The sequence below is a fragment of the Mandrillus leucophaeus genome, unplaced genomic scaffold (assembly GCF_000951045.1).
Source record: "Mandrillus leucophaeus isolate KB7577 unplaced genomic scaffold, Mleu.le_1.0 Scaffold38, whole genome shotgun sequence".
Taxonomy (NCBI): Eukaryota; Metazoa; Chordata; class Mammalia; order Primates; family Cercopithecidae; genus Mandrillus; species Mandrillus leucophaeus.
The window spans coordinates 1275541-1292571 of record NW_012104031.1 but is presented as its reverse complement, the minus strand read 5'-3'; the positions used below and the strand labels follow the sequence as shown (position 1 = coordinate 1292571).

General features: G+C 49.6%; 1 protein-coding gene and 1 pseudogene across 1 annotated transcript in view; both read left to right on the top strand.

Moving 5' to 3' along the window:
• Positions 1–17031, top strand: part of NFASC (neurofascin) — a 164440-nt gene that overhangs the window by 73945 nt on the left and 73464 nt on the right. Inside the window, exons 3-4 of the mRNA XM_011990602.1 lie at positions 10064–10244; positions 16448–16469. Coding sequence (XP_011845992.1) covers positions 10064–10244; positions 16448–16469 — 203 coding nt within the window. The remainder of the gene's footprint in view (positions 1–10063; positions 10245–16447; positions 16470–17031) is intronic.
• On the top strand, positions 12558–13213 carry LOC105547050 (annotated as a pseudogene).

The following is a 17031-nucleotide window of genomic DNA, read 5'->3' as shown; positions in this document are numbered from 1 at the left end:
AAAAAAAAAAAAAAAGATGGGAGAAACTTAAAGAGGTTTCTCTGCTGAGGCAGAGAGCCAGTTGAGGAGAGTGTGGAAGTTCTGGAGAGAGCAACATTTTATGGTCAAGGGCAGATCCATGCGGAAGCTGGGGCTGGGGCTGGGTCCAGGTAGAGGTGGGCAAGAGGAAGGACGCTTTTTTTATACAGAAAGTGGCAGCAAGGTAGGCACCAACCAGCATTCTAGGGGCATTTCTGATTCTGAAAGCACTGCCAGTTGCAAGTGATAGAAAATTCAACTCTAATTGGCTTACAAATTAAAGAGAATTGTTAATGTAAATGTATATGTAATTAAAAACCCACAGTAAGGCTTGTTTCAGAAAATGCTCAATCAGTAACTCAAATAAGGACATGAAGGATCGAGTCTTCCTATGTCTTCTCTTTGCTTTCTGAGTCATCCTCAGATTCCACATGGAGGCCCCCGTTCCCACCCCCAGCAGCTCCAGCCTCTCCTCTTACTGAAGATAACCACGGGGTCTTTTTCAGAAGAGAGGGGAAACTCCTGTTTCCCAGAGGTCTCAGCAGAAGTCTTCATGAATCACACTGCTGCTGGCTGGAAGAGATGCCCAGTCCTAAACCAGCTGTGGTGGTGACAGGCTAGTAATTGGCTTAAACTAATCAGGTCCTAGCCCCGGAATTGGTGTAGGATTGCTCTGAGAAAGGGGTAGACATGAATTCTCCAAAGAAAAATGTGGGCACTGTGGATGGGAGGAGGATAGTATGGGTGCTGGTTAGGCAGCCAGTAAATGTGTATTAGGGTTCTCTGTGTGCTGGACGTCGTGCAGGTTGAACAAGACACTGTCTTAGCCTCAAGGAACTCATGATGCAGTTGGGGAAACAATTAATTGACACTGAAATCTGGCACTCATTATGGTGATAATATTCCAGAATGCTCTAAGAGCACATAGGACAAGGACCTAATCCAGCCTTGGTGGGAAGGGATGGTGCCGGGAAACCAAGGGAGACTTCCCAGAGGAGGTGGCACCTGACCTGAGCCTGGAAGATGGCAAAGAATTAGGAGAAATAAGGAGAGCAGTAAAGGCAGACTGGGAAAGAAGAGTGATTGACGTAAAGACAGTGTGGAAGTAAACAAAGACCACCCACATGAGAACAAGCGGAAGCTATTTATTCAGAGCTTGCTACAGCAAGGGAGTCAGCCACCATCATCTGCATTTGACAGAGACTCAGAGGCAGGCAGGGGAGTGGGAAAGCTTTGTCATGAGTGAAAGGAAGGCTCCAAATGTGTCTGGGAAACTGCTGATGGGCTAACTGGAAGTGGGCATCTTATGTGATTGGTTTGGGAACATATTTGGCTTTCTGGTCAGTTCTGAGTTGAAAGTGGCAGCAAGAAATAGGGGAGCTGACAGCACTGAGCAAGCCTGACTGTCCTGGGCTGGGTGCTGCAGAGTTTGTGAGTTAGGACTACACTGTCATCTAGAATCTGGCCAGTGTCTGATCTATTCAGTCTGCAGGGGGTATAAGTAGGAGTAATCCAAAATGGGATAGGGGAAGATGAGACTGGGCACCCCAGGCCTCAACACAAATGCGAAGGCTAGCATGGGACGCCTGGGGGATTTTCCAAGGCCAGCCCTGCAGCCTTAGCCTGGTGTGTTCCTCCTCATGCCCATGCCTTGCCATTGCCCCCATGCGTCACGGACCCTGGGCACAGGGTTTTTGAATATGGAACATTAGGCTGCTGCACAGGGTTTCCAGTTCTTTCCTCCCACACTGTCTTTATGCCAGTCACTCTCCTTTCCCAATCTGCCTTTACTGTTGTTCTTCCTTCACTCAACAGTCTTTTCTTCAAACAAAACCTTATATGAAACCCCAGTATAAAAACAGTGGCAGCTCTGAGGAGAGTGGGAAGGGGGTCCTGAGTCCCACCTGTTCTCCTTCCACCTAACCCTCCTTGAAGAAGGCCCCTGAGTCACTTTCAGAAAACCCACCAGCTCCTCTGGACCCAATGTGAAAATCCAGCACTAACAGATTCTTGTTTTTTTTTTTTTTTTTTTAAATGGAGTCTCACTCTGTCACCCAGGCTGGAGTGCAGTGGCACAATCTCGGCTCACTGAAACCTCCACCTCCCAGGTTCAAGTGATTCTCCTGCCTCAGCCTCCCAAGTAGCTGGGATTACAGGCGTGTACCCTCATACCTGGCTAATATTTTATATTTTTGTAGAGACAGGATTTCACCATGTTGGCCAGGCTGGTCTCAAACTCCTGACCTCAAGTAATCTGTCCACCTTGGCCTCCCAAAGTGCTGAGATTACAGGTGTGAGCCACCGTGCCCAGCACTAACAGACTCTTAAGAAATCTTTAGCTCTGTCCTCACCCCTCTGGGTATTTTATGTTTTACCCCAGAGGTGGCCATGAGGCTGGCTGCACAGGGTGGGGGTCTTGTTGAAAGAGTGTGGGGTCTCTGGAGTGCAGACTGAGGGCTGGCCTCACTCAGAGGCTGTGGAACCTCCTACCTGGCCTCCCCGCTTCCACCCTGGCCCATCGACATTCTCCCCTCCATGTGGCAGCCAGAGTGGTGTTTACAAGCAAATTTCACTCTGTCACTCTGGCTTCAAACCCCGCCGCCACTTCCTGTCATGCTTAGAATGTGCTTTAAGCTCCTTCCTTTGGCCTTCAGAGCTCTCCATGAGCATGTCTTGGAGTCTGTCTCTCTGATGGTCACTTGTTCATTCTTCTCCTTGTGCCCTCCAAGCTCCAGCCATGCTGGCTTCTCTCAGTTTCTTGCATGGGGCAATGTGATTCCTGCCACAGGGCCTTTGCACAAGCAGCTCTTCCTGCCTGGGATGCTTTTCTGACCTGTCTTTGCAAGATTAGTGCCTTCGTACCATTCAGGTCTTGGTCAGATGTCAGCTTCTCACAGTGAGGTCTTCCGTGACCACTCACTTCACTTTATCACATCATATCAATCACTACTGTGTTTTTTTTCTTAAAAAAAAAAAAAAAAAACTTTTAGAGCAGTTTTAGGTTCAAGGTACAGAGAGTTCCCATGCACCCCATCTTCACACGTGCACAGCACCCTCCATTATCAACATTTCTCACCATGCTAACATGTTCGTCACAGTCGATGAACCTCCATGGACACATCATTATCACCCACAGGCCACAGTTTATGTTAGAATTCACTCTTGGAGTTCTATGGGTTTGGACAAATGTATTACATAATGACAAGTATCCACCATTAGGGCATCATACAGAGAAGTTTCACTGCCCTAAACATCCTCTTCTGTGCTCTGTCTATTCATCCCCCAACCCGCACCCCCAGCAGTCACAGATCTTTCTACTATCTCTATAGTTTTGCCTTTTCCAGAATGTCATGCGGTTGTAACCACACAGTGTGCAGCCTTTTCAGACTGGCTTCCTTCACTTAGCAGTGTGCCTCTCCTCCATGTCTTTCCATGGCTTGGTAGCTCGCTTCTTTGGGGCACTGAGTAATGTTCCATTGGATGTACCTCTGTTTCTCCATCCACTGATGGGAGGACGTCCTGGTTGCTTCTGTCTGGGTTTTGGCAGAATTATCAACAAAGCTGCTAAACATCCGTGTGCAGGTCAGTTGTGTTTTCTCTGTTGCACTTATTGCTACCGGATTTTTTGTTCAACATTTATTTACCGTCTTCCCCACTGGGATGGAAGCTCCATGAGAGCAGAGGGGCTTTGTCTCTTGTCCACGTGTGTGTTCTTTAGAATAATGCCTGCCACCCGGTCGGCTGTGTGAATGAATCCCTGCCGACTGCAGCCCGACACTGAGATGGCTTCCGCTCCAGGAGATGAAGAGCTGCCAGCTGAGCCATGTCTCGATGCTGCCAGTGTTCTCTCATCCCTGTCACTTCAGATGTGTTGTGACCACCAGGACAGCCTGCCCAGAATGTGGCTGCGGGAATGTGAGGAGCTCCCGACGGCGACAGCTCGTGGGAGCCACGGGCATCTCATCCGTCTGCCAGGGACAGCTTGTGGAATCAACACCAGGAGCCCCCAATATGGGGAAAGAAACCAGGGCCAGGAAGAAACGGAAAAACAGCAAAGCGGGCTGTGACCATGGATGCGTCATTATTGCAGCCACTTACTACTCACAGTGGTCATGTCCTAGAGATGGACAGAACGCTTCCCTCATCCCTGTGATCTCAGACCTACTCAGGGGCTGCAGCTGACATTTGTTAAGTGTTCACTCTGTGCCCCATGCTTTGCCAAGCGCTTTACATAGGAATTGTGTGATAAATCCTCACAGCAGCCCTCTAGGATTGGTGCTGTTGTTATCCCCATTTTTCAGATGATAAATACAAAGCTTTCAAGCTCAGTGCTTGCCCAAGCACCGTCTCCTCCCCGCTGCCCCACACTTTTAAGCAGGAAGTGGCCTCAAATCAGGTGGTCTAACCATGCAGCCAATGCTCTCCAACTAGACAAGATACCACCATGTCCAGGGGTCTTCTACCAGGCGGATCATTAGCAAACTCACATGTGTCCCCCATCTTGGACATTTTGAATCTGAATCTCTCACAAGCCTTGCAAATTTAAAGGCCTTGTGTTCAGGCAGGTTGCCCATGTGTGTGGACCATCCCTGTGTGAGATAACAGGTTCTAAGGGCATTAAACAATAATCTACAACCTGATTTGGCCCCTGCCTAGAAGATTGAGGGCCCGGGAATCTGCATGTTTGAAGAGTGTCCAGATGGTTCTGAAAAGCATCCAGCCTTCCTCCTGTGTGGGAATGTTGTCAGTAACTCGCCTGACCAATGCCATGGAGTTTTTATGAAACAGTACTTAACATGGCAGAACATTTCACCTTCAGGTAGCTCTATTCTCCTTTCTTCCTGTATGGATGAATGTGTGTGCGTGTGTGTGTGTGTGTGTGTGTATGTGTGTGTAGGGGGATTGGGAGACCTCAGATATGCAAGAGCTGAATTAATCATGTTCTCCAGTACTTAGTATACCATCCATCCACAAAGGATTTATTTCTTTGTTGTATTTATTTTTGTTCTTTTCTGCACTCTCCCCCTGCCCCCCACAATGAGCCCTCCTCTCATGTATTTTATATCCTTACAACCTACCTCTTGTGTTATTATATATAAAAGGATCCTTCAAACATATCATATTTAGAGTATGTTTAATTTTCACTAATGGTATTGTGGCACGGCTGCATTTATCAGACAATTCTTCCTGTGACTCAAGGAAGCACCTGTCTCTCTGAAACATCCTCCTGTTTGGTCCTAGCTTTGCCCCTGTGGAACTAAACAGAAAAATTCTACACTCTCTCCCAGCATGTGAATACAATCACTGTGGCCCCTCTTCTTCAGGCTCAACCTACCCCCTCTCCTTTACTTTCCCTCCTGGGATGTGGGAGTTTCCTGGTCCTCTGCAGGGTGATCTCACTAGAACCAGCCACCCCCGCATCTGGATGTTGCACTTCTCTGCACCTAAGCAGTCACCTCTGGTGTGGCTGGAACGCCTGGGAGAGGAACCTGAGAGGCGGCATGACTGAGCCATAGGGCAAGACTGTGTAATGACTGAGGTTGAACAGGAAATGTGGACTTGACTGCTGTAGGCTAGCAAGCCTGTCCCTTTCACCTTTCTTCCTGGTCATCAGGACAGGGGAACTGTAAGCCTTGCTGATATGGGGGTACCTTCAGGCAGGGGATCTCTGCCGTCACTCTGCATTGGGTTCTTTGAGCTCAGTACTAGAACTCTCATACTCAGAAAGATGGTGGATTCACTCCTTCCTTTGACTTGGATGGAAATTTCCTCAGAATGGATGGAAAGGGTTATAAACCATGTGCCTGTCTTCCATGCTGAGTGAGCCCAGCCTGGGGAGCTGAGGGCCCTTATATGCTCACATCAAATAACCTGCCCTCTTCATCCTCTGTCCCATCTATATGAGCACATAATGGAGACCAATATTATACTTTTCTTTTTTATTGAGGTGAAACATAACATAAACCATTTTAAAGTGTGCAGCTCAAAACTGGGCACAGTGTCTCACACCTGTAATCCCAGCACTTTGGGAGGCCGAGCTGGGTGGATCACCTGAGGTCAGGAGTTCAAGACCAGCCTGGGCAACATGGTGAAACTCTGTCTCTACCAAAAATACAAAATTTAGCTGGGTGTGGTGGCACGTGCCTGTAATCCCAGCTACTTGGGAGGCTAAGGCACAAAAATAACTTGAACCCGGGAGGCAGAGGTTGCAGTGAGCCGAGATGGTGCCACTGCACTCCAGCCTGGGCGACAGTGTGAGACTCTGTCTCCAAAATAAATAGATTAAATAAAGTGCACAATTCAGTAGCATTTGGTCCATTCACAATGTGTGCAACCACAACTCTGTCTAGTTCCAAAATATTTGCATCTCAAAAGGAAACCTCATACCCACTAACCAGTTACCCGCCTTCTCCCTTCCCCTCTGCATCTGGTCACCAGAGACAATCCATGTTTTGTCTCTATGTATGTATCTATTCTATAGATAAGACCTAGAGATGTCATATCTATGGGATCATTCCCTGTGACCTTTTGTGCATGGTTCTTTCACCGAGCGTGTTTTCAGGATTCATCCAGTTGGAACATGTCAGTATTGAATTCCTTCCTATGGCTGAGTCATATTCCAGGGTATGTACATACTGGAGTTTGTTTATCCATTCATCCCTTAGAGGACATCTGGGCTGTGTCCACCCTTTGGCTGTTGTGCATGATGCTGCTGTGAACATTCGTGTACATGTACTTGTTTGATGCCTGTTTTTAATCCTTTTGCTCATATACCTTAGGAGTAGAATTGCAGAGTCATATGGTAATTTTGTGTCTAACTTTTTGAGGAACTGCCAAACTATACATTTCTTTTTTAAATAGCAACCTTACTCTGGTACTTTTCCTGTACATAAAAAGAGAAAAATGGATGGAAAATCCCTGGACTAGGAGTCAAGAAACCTGGGTTCTTTTTCTAGCTTTGCCACTAACCAGCTGGGTAAACTCAAACCAGTCACTTCCCTTATCTGGGCTTTTGTTTCTTCATCTGAAAAGAAAGGGGACTGTATGAAACTCGTGTTCTTTAAATTCTTTTCGTCTTGTAAGATTTTGTTGGAAAAACTGGGTTCCAGAGAGGAAAGGGGGAGAGAATTGCTACACAGCTAAATGTGGTTATCTTGAGATTCTTTTTCCACTCTGTTGTTAAATAGTGAATTCAAAATGTCCCGTACAATTGGGCTTTTTTTCTTGCCAATGTGTATCTGTTTTAATGAATAGCTTCTGGCTTCCTAGTTCTATCAAGATTCCCAGAATAAAATATCCTTCTCTTTCCCTTCACTTCCTACTGCTTGGCAGCTCCTAAACCAAACACGCTGGTCATGGAGCCCTGACGGGCACCATCCCCGCCGCCCCTGCTGTGCCTTCCCCTAGCGCAGGTTCCCTCAGCACTAAGGGTTCAGCTGCCTAATCTAAGTCTGGCCTTTGGAGATGTATAAGCCAAGGAGAGGCATTAGTGGATTCTTTCTGCGACAGTATAAGGACCATCTTAGAGAGTTGGGAAGATGAAACAAAGACCTCCTGTGATGCCTTCTAGCCAGAGGATCCCTCCTTGGGAGATTTTCTACTTTCTCAACCCTCCTTCAGCTTGTTGGTTTCCTCTCCAGAAAGCACCGTCTGTGTAGAAGACGGATTTTTTTCTTCCACTAATGAGTAGCCTTCACAGTATGCCACCCAGGTCCACAGCATGTGCTCTCCTGCGCCGCCTGGTGGTTTTCTGGGGAAACGTGAGGTTTTAAAAAGCACATGATGGTCCAAATGGCTTCTTATTTCATCGATTTAATCATTCGTTCATTTTTTCACTCATCCATATATCCATCCATCTCACGGTTTCGAAGATCTGCTATGTTTTAGGTACTATGATCGATTCTAAGATTAGAACAGTAAACAAGACAGAGTACCTTCCCTTATAAAGAAGCTTTCATTTTCATAGGGGAGATAGACAAGTGGCTTTTGGAATGAATACAAAGTGAAATGTGCCATAATGGGGGAAGTAAAGTGTGTGCGGGAGCACAGATGAAGGACACATATGTCATACCTGGAAAATACTAACGAGAGAGGGCAGACACAGAGTGTTCTAGACAGAGCTTCATGGTGCAAAAGTCAGTAAGCAAGACCAAGCATGAGGTACTGAGGGAGCTGGTAGAAGAGCAGTCTTGGCTGGAACACAGGATGCAAGGGAGGGATGAACAGTGAGCTAGCAGAGGGGGCACATTATGCAGGACCTCTGAACCATGTCAAGGACACTACCTTTAACTCCCAAGCAGCAGTGAGCTATTGAGAGTTACACTAGGGGAGTAGCACATTTCTGTTTGCCTTTAGAAATAACAGCTTTGGTTATGAGTAGAGAGTAAATCAGAGGGGCATATCACACTGCCTCCCATAACTGTGTACAATTATATGTGTCAATTAAAAATAATAAAGTAAAACACAAACCACAGCGGGGGGGGAAGTGGATGTGGAGAGACCACTTAGGAAGCTGTTGCAGTAACTCTGGCATGAAATGTTGGTGATCAAAACCAAGGTGGTGGCAGTGGGAAAGGAAACAAGTGGATGGAGTCCAGAAATATACACAGTTGAGGGTTGGTGCTGGGCCCAGCTTCCAGGTTAGAAACTGCAAAAATGTGAATAAGAATCCTTTAGTTTGCCCCATATCCTGGCACAGGGGAAGTCCCTTGTCCTATTGCAGTAATCAGTGACCTGCTTTCTGCTGCAGGTCTCTAGAAGGATGGCCTTGTTTCCCAGGATCTCTCGCCCTCCCAGAGAGCAAGCACTGGAGTCCTGTTCTTATCTTCTGCACCCTCAGTCAGGGTGGATGGGAGATGGTGCATGTGCACAATTGAGAGTGGGCTTCAATTTGCTGCCAAATAAAACAGGAGCAGGAGAATGGTGTGTCCATCTGATAGGTAGCTATGAATCTAGGAAAACTGGAGGAATTCTGGAGAAGCCACCTCCTGCCTTCCTCTTTGACTTGGCACCACAGTAGAATAGCCAACTGGACCAATTTTTTAAAGTGTATGTTTCAGAACCTCAGGTAATCTTAAGCACTGTATTTGAGTCTCAGCTGTAGGCCATTCTTGCTCTTCTCTTTCTAGAGGAGGAGAAGAAAGGTTTGTCTCTAAGGATCCATTCTAGGTTCCTTGGACAACCATTTTTAACACCATCTCTGTAAGCCCTGGAATGATTTCTTGTGCTTGAGGATGAACACTGAACCATCTTAAATGTTGTTTACTCTACCAGCCACCTGAAGTCCACTTCTTCCTGGTCATCATCTTACCACTGCCATTATCTATAAAAGGACAATATCAGGGACCACTGTTCCTTAGCTGCACAAAATAGTTGCAGAAATCATTCATTTTTCTGCAAAAATGACAAAAAGTCCTTTGTGCAACCGTGTCTTCACCTATCTAACCCATGATTCCCCAGGCCTGCCAGTGTCACCCTGCCCCCTTCATCCTGGGATCAAAGGACATCAGTGCGATCTCATCTCTGTGCCTCTACTGCAAATATGCTCATCCCCAGGCACACTCAGCACATGTGGTTCAGAGAGGCTGTAGATTGGTGCATTTCTTACCAGATCGGTGCGTGGCATCTTCTGGTTGCTGGGCCTGCAGGCCAATAGGCCAGTGTTTGTTTTCATGACTGTTCTTTGCGGAGTTGCCCTTCCTTCTCTAACGGTAGTTTTCAGCTGGGGGGTTTGCCCTCCAGGGAACAATTGCCAATGTCTGGAGACATTTCTAATTGGTTTTGATGAAGGGAGTGGGCTGTACTGGTTTCTAGTGGGTAGAGGTCAGGGATGCTGCTAAACATCTTACAATACCCAGGACAGTTCCCCACACCAATGATTTTTCAGTCCCACATGTCAATAGTGTGGAGGTTAAGAAACCCTGCTCTATCTAGAACATGACTCTGTGACCAAGGGGGCCCTTGGGTCCTCCAAAGCCCTGTAGGATTGCTAGAGCAAACTGCAAGTTCATGAAAAACCCACTTGCTCTTATGTTTCTTTCCACAGCTGAGCTCTGTCCGGGAGGCCCAGTTAAAGCGGCTCAAGGTGACAAGACCCCGAGTGCTGGGGAGCAGGGAGCGGGGCCGGGTGCCGAGGATGGCCAGGCAGCCACCGCCGCCCTGGGTCCATGCAGCCTTCCTCCTCTGCCTCCTCAGTCTTGGTGGAGCCATCGAAATTCCTATGGATCGTGAGTCCTGCCCCATCCTCTTCTCTTTTTCTTCTGATTTCGGGCAGAGCGGTGGGAGGGGAGGGATGGTCAGAGGAAAGTTCAGATCGTTCAAAGAAGGTTGAGGAGAGGGGAAGCAGTGGATTCTGAGATTCAGAGCTGGGTTTCTCTCCAAAGAACTGACACGGGCTCATGTTTGAAAGTTTGAGACTGTATGTTGCAGAGCCAGTTTCTCAGGGCTATGGCTGAGCTGATGCTTGGGGCACCTGGAGCCAGCTGAGTGGGACCAGAGGTGGCGGAGTTTGGGATTCTGAGTGCCACTTGGGTTTTTCCCTCTGCTCACCTCTCCAGGTCCTCTGTGGTCTTGACTTGCCCGGAAAAGCAGTTTCCAGGGTCAAGTATGGTGGAACAGTTCTTACTTGCCTTTCTAATGTCTGATATATTCAAATCCACACCCTTTGGGCCCTCTTGGCTGGAGGAATCAGGAGGACACAGGCCTGGGAAGGGCTGGGAGCAGAATTATCTTTGCAAAAGATATGGCTAAAGGAGACATTAAAATAGAGCCCCATTATCATGCCACATGGGAGAACCAGGCATGGATTCCTTCTCATTGTTTTCAACTTTCCCGCAATAAAATAAAAAGTAAAATCGCTGTCATTCTGTTTCTCATGGAGGGGGCATTATTTGACCATCAGAATCATAAAGTAAGGGGCTTAAAATGCAAATCTAACGGCCATGTCTCCACCAACCATATCTGTTGCTGCATTCATCAATGGCCCATTTATTGGCAGCCAAGCTCCTCGGCCCTGCCGTTAGGTGTGTGCCACCTTTACCACAACTCTGACACTTCCGGCAAACTGTCTTAGCATCCCCAGGCTAAAATGTGAGCACGCCATCTCTGACCCCTGTTCCTTATGTCAATGAACAGAGGGGACCCACATGACACCAACACTGGCTTGGGCTCTCTCCAGTTAACAGATGTCTGGGGAGGGGGCGGGAGAGTAACACAAACTCCAGGAAGTCCTCCCTGAGCTTTCCAAAGCCAGACCCCTGGTCCTGGAGTTAGCGTGGTTTGGAGAAGAGTTGGAGGTGTCTCAGCCCTCCGGGCACCCTACTTCACCAATAATAGCTGCCCCAGAGGAGGGGATACTTCGGATGATAGAACACCAGTAGTAACTCTAAGTCAGACCCGGAGGTAAGATGGGCAAAGCCCCTGCTGCCCTCCCAATACCCAGGTATGTGGACTTGCATGTACGTGAGCGTGTGTATGCATGCCCACACACGTGTGCACATGCACAGGGAGGGAGGAGAGGAGAGTTGTGAAAGGACCTGTTCCCACGGTAACTGTCTGTGCGGCTGGCTCCAGGAGAGTTTCTCATTAACAGTCCCAGGCAGACAGTCTAATAAGGAGCCTGGTAAGGCCAAGTCCCTGGTGGGAGGGTGTGCAGAGGAAATTGGGTTATCAGGGAAGTGGTGAAGGCTCCTTTCTCTTCTGCCGCTTCTCCTCACTCACTCACCTGCTGCTTTGATCCCCCAGGGTCAGTGGGTGAGGGGTCCCTGCAAGGTGAGCCTATAAATAGATCGCTTTGGTGTCTATCTTAAGAATCCAGAATTCCAAAGCTCTAAGGAAATGGAGACACAGCAGACACCCCAAGGAGTCAGGCTCTCTAAAGCCCCACCTGTAGGGTAGAGCTGAGAGTGTCCTGATCTCCCACCATCTCCCCATTCCAGTGTCCCTGGGATGACCCCCACCCCGTGTTGTGTTCCCGGAAACTCAAGCCTTTACTAGCTTAGAGTCACATAGCAAATGGGTGGTGGAATCAAAAAAGAACCCGAGTCTCTTGACCCCCAAATTTGGGACCTGATATGTCCCACCCCCACCTGCCTCCTCTGAGTCCTTCTCCTTAGAAACCACTGGAATCGCAGGTGTCATGCACCAGGGAGAGAGCTAAGTGCTGCGTGTGCCTCATCGCACATGGTTCTGGCAGCTAACCCTCAACACAGGTGTTATCCTTAGCCTGCGGGTTAGAGACAAGGAAGCGACAGAGCCGCGATAGGACCACAGCACCTCTCTGATGGACAGGGAAGTCCTTCTGCAATGCCATTCCAGGTGCCCTGGCTGTGTCGGGGCAGGAGACCCAGGCTGCCTGGAGCGTGCGCCACACACATGACACCTCCCTGGTTGCTGCAGGTCCAGTGACCCTGGCAACATGTCCAAAAAGAGTCTGCAGAAACTGAACACACTTTTCAAGCTGACCGCCGAAGATGACAGGGGATGAGGGGGCAAGTTCTGGCACTGTATGGCTGAGACCATCCCCTGGGCCTCCTGTACTGCTGGGCTGGAAGGTGGTGGTCATGCACTGCAAGGGCATTGGCATTTCTGGCAATTTCAATGGAAACAAGTTAAAGTATCTGGCCTTCCTCTGCAAGTGGATGAACACCAACCCTTCCCGAGGCCCCCACCATTCCCAGGCCCCCAGCCGCCTTTTTTGACAGACCCTATGGGGCATACTACCCCACAAGACCAACCGAGGTCAGGCCACCCTGGACCACCTCATGGTGTTTGATGGAATCCCACTGCCCCTGACACGAAAAAGTGGATGGTGGTCCCTGCTGCCCTCGAGGCTGAGCATCTGAAGCCCACGAGAAAGTTTGCCTGCCTGGGGTACCTGTCTCATGAGGTTGGCTGGAAGTACCAGGCAGTGATAGTCACCCTGGAGGAAAAGAAGAGAGAAAAGGCCAAGATCCACTACCAGAAGAAACAGCAGCGGAAACAGGCCCAAAAGAACGTGGAGAAGAAAATCGCAAGTCCACGGAGGTCCTCAAGATCCATGGGCTTCTGGTCTGAGCCCATAAAGACTTTTTATTCCTCAAAAACAAACAGAAAAAAGAAGCTGAATGCAAGACAGCAGGCAAGCCCTTCAGAGAGGCCCCGGCTGCCCTGGGAAGAGGCTGTCCTCAGCGGGTCTCTCCATCTCACTGGGTCCAGCACCACAGACCTCCTATGTGTGCTGAGCTGAGCCCACTCTCCATCCAGACCTGGGCTGAAGGAAGATCAGGCTTTCTTAACGTTCTCGCCCTGCCAGGTGTTCCTTCTACTCGTTTGCCCCTTCAGCGGACATTATCTGTGTCTCGAGGGCAGAGGCACTGCTTCTATTCTGGAGAGGCTGGGCGCCGCAGCCTCCTGGAGCAGAGCCCCGGACCGCTGCACAATCCCTCATTGAAGGCCCAGCCTCCAGCTCCCACTGCTGTGCCAGCAGAGTCACACGCACCCCTCCCACCCATCCCCTGCCTCCCTCCTTCCCTCCCTATCCAGCCCCAAGGAGAACAGTATGACCTTTGAAAAAAGCCAAGGGTCGCCTCATCAACCAGGGTGAGTTTGCCAAAAAGTGAGTCTGCTGGCTCTTCTGTCCCTGGCCCTGCGTCAGGGGACAGCATTTTCCTCCCAGGAGTGGCAGAAACAATTCCCCCCCACCTCCATCACAAATAACGCTGCAGGATGGCCTCAGCTCACATGTACACTCTCACACATACATGCACATTCACACATACACTCACACCACGCTCACACCTGCTCACTCATGCACACCCACACACCCACTCACACGCACGCCCTCGCATATCCTCACATGCTCACACTCATGCACACTCACACGTGCCCTCACATACCCATATGTGCTCACACTCCTGCACATTCACTCCCACTCACATACACCTCAGTCACACACACTCACATGCTCCATCTCCTGAGGGACGGGTGCCAGAGGTCGTAGGTATCAGAGCCAGGGAAAGAAAAGAGGCGCATGAGTAAAGAAACCTCGCGGACCGAGCAGGCATCTGCCTCAGTCCCTGCAGAGCTGAGCTGGAAGAGCTGTGGAATTCACTTTCCACTGCTCCATAGAAGGCGAGTGGTGTGACACTGGGTGGGAACTTGGTCACCCTCATCCCTAAACAAGCTGTCCCCACTGTCTTCTCCTTGTCGCAGTTTGTCTTCTGGGTCAATTCTGTCCCTGTAAGAAATTCCTTAGTAGCACAGTGGTGGCTGCAGATGCCATCCCTTTAGTCAAGTAGATTCTCCAGAGGCTCCTGGCCTGATAGTATGGGAGCTGGGGACAGCATCCAACCAGCTCTTGCTGCCCGGAGAGTCTCCAGCACCCACAGTCTCCCCTCTCACTCACCCTTCTCCAGAATGTCAAGGAGAGCAGAGTCCTGAGGCCCCAGCTGGCTTGCTCACCTCTCTGGCCAAGGATGGATTTGTTTAAACAAAACAAAACAAAACTCTGGACCAGGCACTGGGAGAGCTGGTTCTCATTCTAGCTCTGCAGCAAACTTCCTGTATGATCTTAGCCAAGAGACTCCTTCCTTGGATCTGGAGATTCCCTGGACAATGTCTAGGGCTCTTTCCATTGAGTCAGCCTTTGATTCTATAAGAGAGGCTTGAAGTCTTGAATAGGCAAAGGAGGTCCCTTGTCAGGCTTGCTACCCAGGGTGAGACCCCAAAAATATCCTGAATGAAGAAGCCAAGGGCCTGGACTAAGGGCCAAGGGGAGTGGGTCCCAGTGACAGCCCTGCCTCTCCTAAGAATGGCCCCTTCTTCCCGCCCAAGCCAACTGTCATTCATCCTTCTAGAGTTACCTTTCTTGGGGCCCTGGCAAGAATATCATATATGGGTGAAGATGCCACAGAGACGAGCTCCAGGGAGCATGTGTTCAGAAGCCATAGATTTTTGCTTTCCCCCTGGACTTTTCAGTCCTTTGTCTCCTGCCCGGGCAGCCCTGGGCAAATGGTGAAGCAAATGTCTCTTCAGTCCTCCGGGGGTCACACAAAATAATAATTTTGGATCTTTTCATGAGTCTTCGTCTCAAGACTTTCCTTCATGCACAGCACGTACAGCAGGGCCCTTGTCCTGCCACACTCTGCCCCTCCTCTGGGGTCTCTTCCCTCTCCTGCTGTGGCTCTTCCTGCACCTCTTGTTCTGAGCTTAACTCTGGCCTCTCCAGGCTGCCCTCGCTAAGCCCCCAGAATCCTCGCCACGTCTCACTCAAGTCAGGTAGGAAGGCTTCAAGGTCACCATGACTTTGCCCTGATGCTGGCAGCTCGCAACTCCCCACAGAGAGCCCTCACTCTGAAAAAGTCAGCCTGCAACAACAGTACAATAGTCTGCACCTGCATGAAATGAGAATGTCATGTTACTTTCTGATATAATCATCAGGAAAAGACATTTTAAAGTCGCAGCAACACATGTTCTCTTTTCTGCACATTTTAACCAAGACCTTGTCCCCACAAAAAGCACACCATCTAAAACCTTCCTATCCGGAGTGTGGTTCACACACCACCAGCGTGGCGTTGCCCGAGCACTTGTCAGAAGGGCAGAGTCCCAGGCCCCACCCCAGCCCAACTGAATCAGAACCTGCATTTTAACCAGCCCCCGGTGATGCATATGCATGTTAAAATTTGAGAAGCCCAGACCTCAGATACATACCCCCACCTGCACAGGAGCACACCTATATGAGCACATGCATACTTCAGGTAGGAGCTGGGGGAGATTTGTGCCACCTGCCTCCTTACGTTCTTTGTGAAAAGCACAGAAAGGAGCCGTAGACTCTGCTTCATCCCTGGAGCCTCCCATTGAGAAGCATGATTTCTATAGGGCAATGTACCATGAAAGGGGCATTTGTCTCTAGAGTCTTCCATAGGATGGCAAAGGAGGAGATGCCAAGGAGAGAAGGTGTTATGGGAGAAGTGAGACCTTGGAGTTTTGCCCTGCAGCAGTGGTTCCAATCCACTCCCTTCCTGGCACCTGTCTTGCCCTCAGCCTCTCCTGTTCACTGTCGGCTGAGGAACCCACTTCCCTCAGTGGCATCAGATGGAGGGAAATACCTTCAAGGCCTCTTTCAAGCAGCATTGTCACCTTGGGACATGTGGACTTCCTGGTGACACTGTCCTTTGATCAGAGCCAGTCTTTCTGCCCAACTCTGTGGTTTTGGTCACCCAGGGGAGGCGTCACCTTCTCCGTAAGGCACTCTCTGGGTCCATTCCCCAACCCTGCTTGGTTCTTGCACTGAGCTCTGCAGCCAGGAGGAGACAGCCCTGTGCTCAGCGCCCTCCCCGGGTGCACCCCGCCCACTCCCTGTGTGCTGGGGCGTGAGGACGCCTGGGCGGTTGTGTGCATAACGATGTTCTTCTTTTCTCCCTCTCCAATGCTAACCCGTCGGAACTAACAGCAAGCATTCAGAATGAGCGTAAGTGCCCTGCGTGGCTCTCTGTGCCTGTGCCTCTGGGAGGTGGGAGGGAGGAATGAGGCATGAGGCAATACCTGGGGATTAGTGGCCTGCTGAGACTTCTGCTGGGGCCTCTTCACACCAGAGCCCTGTAGTGGGGTCTCTTACTGAGCGGGAAGGAAGGAGGCTTGCCTGCAGCACTCTCTTGCTGGGAAAAACAGAGGGGCATGTGGTAAGAAGAGGGTCATTGGATGGAAGCTCATGTGTACCACAGCTGTTTCCCTATCCTCCAGTGGCTGGCACAGGACCCCAGGGTAGACGGCTGGCACTTGGGACCTAGATGGGGAGGATCTGGGAAGTTCTTGGGGACTGAAGGCCCTCTCTGCCCTAGCCTCACCATAGTTTGGCCATTTGTTGAGCCTCCGGGGCTCAGAACCTCCATGACCCCTAAGTTCTGAAAATCTAGCTGCTTTTTCTTCCTTTATTCATTCAACAGACATTTATCAAAAACTATTGTGCACTGTATGTCGTGCTAAGCATTGTAATGTAAGGATGAGTAAACTAAAAACCTGGCCTTCAGTTTCTCC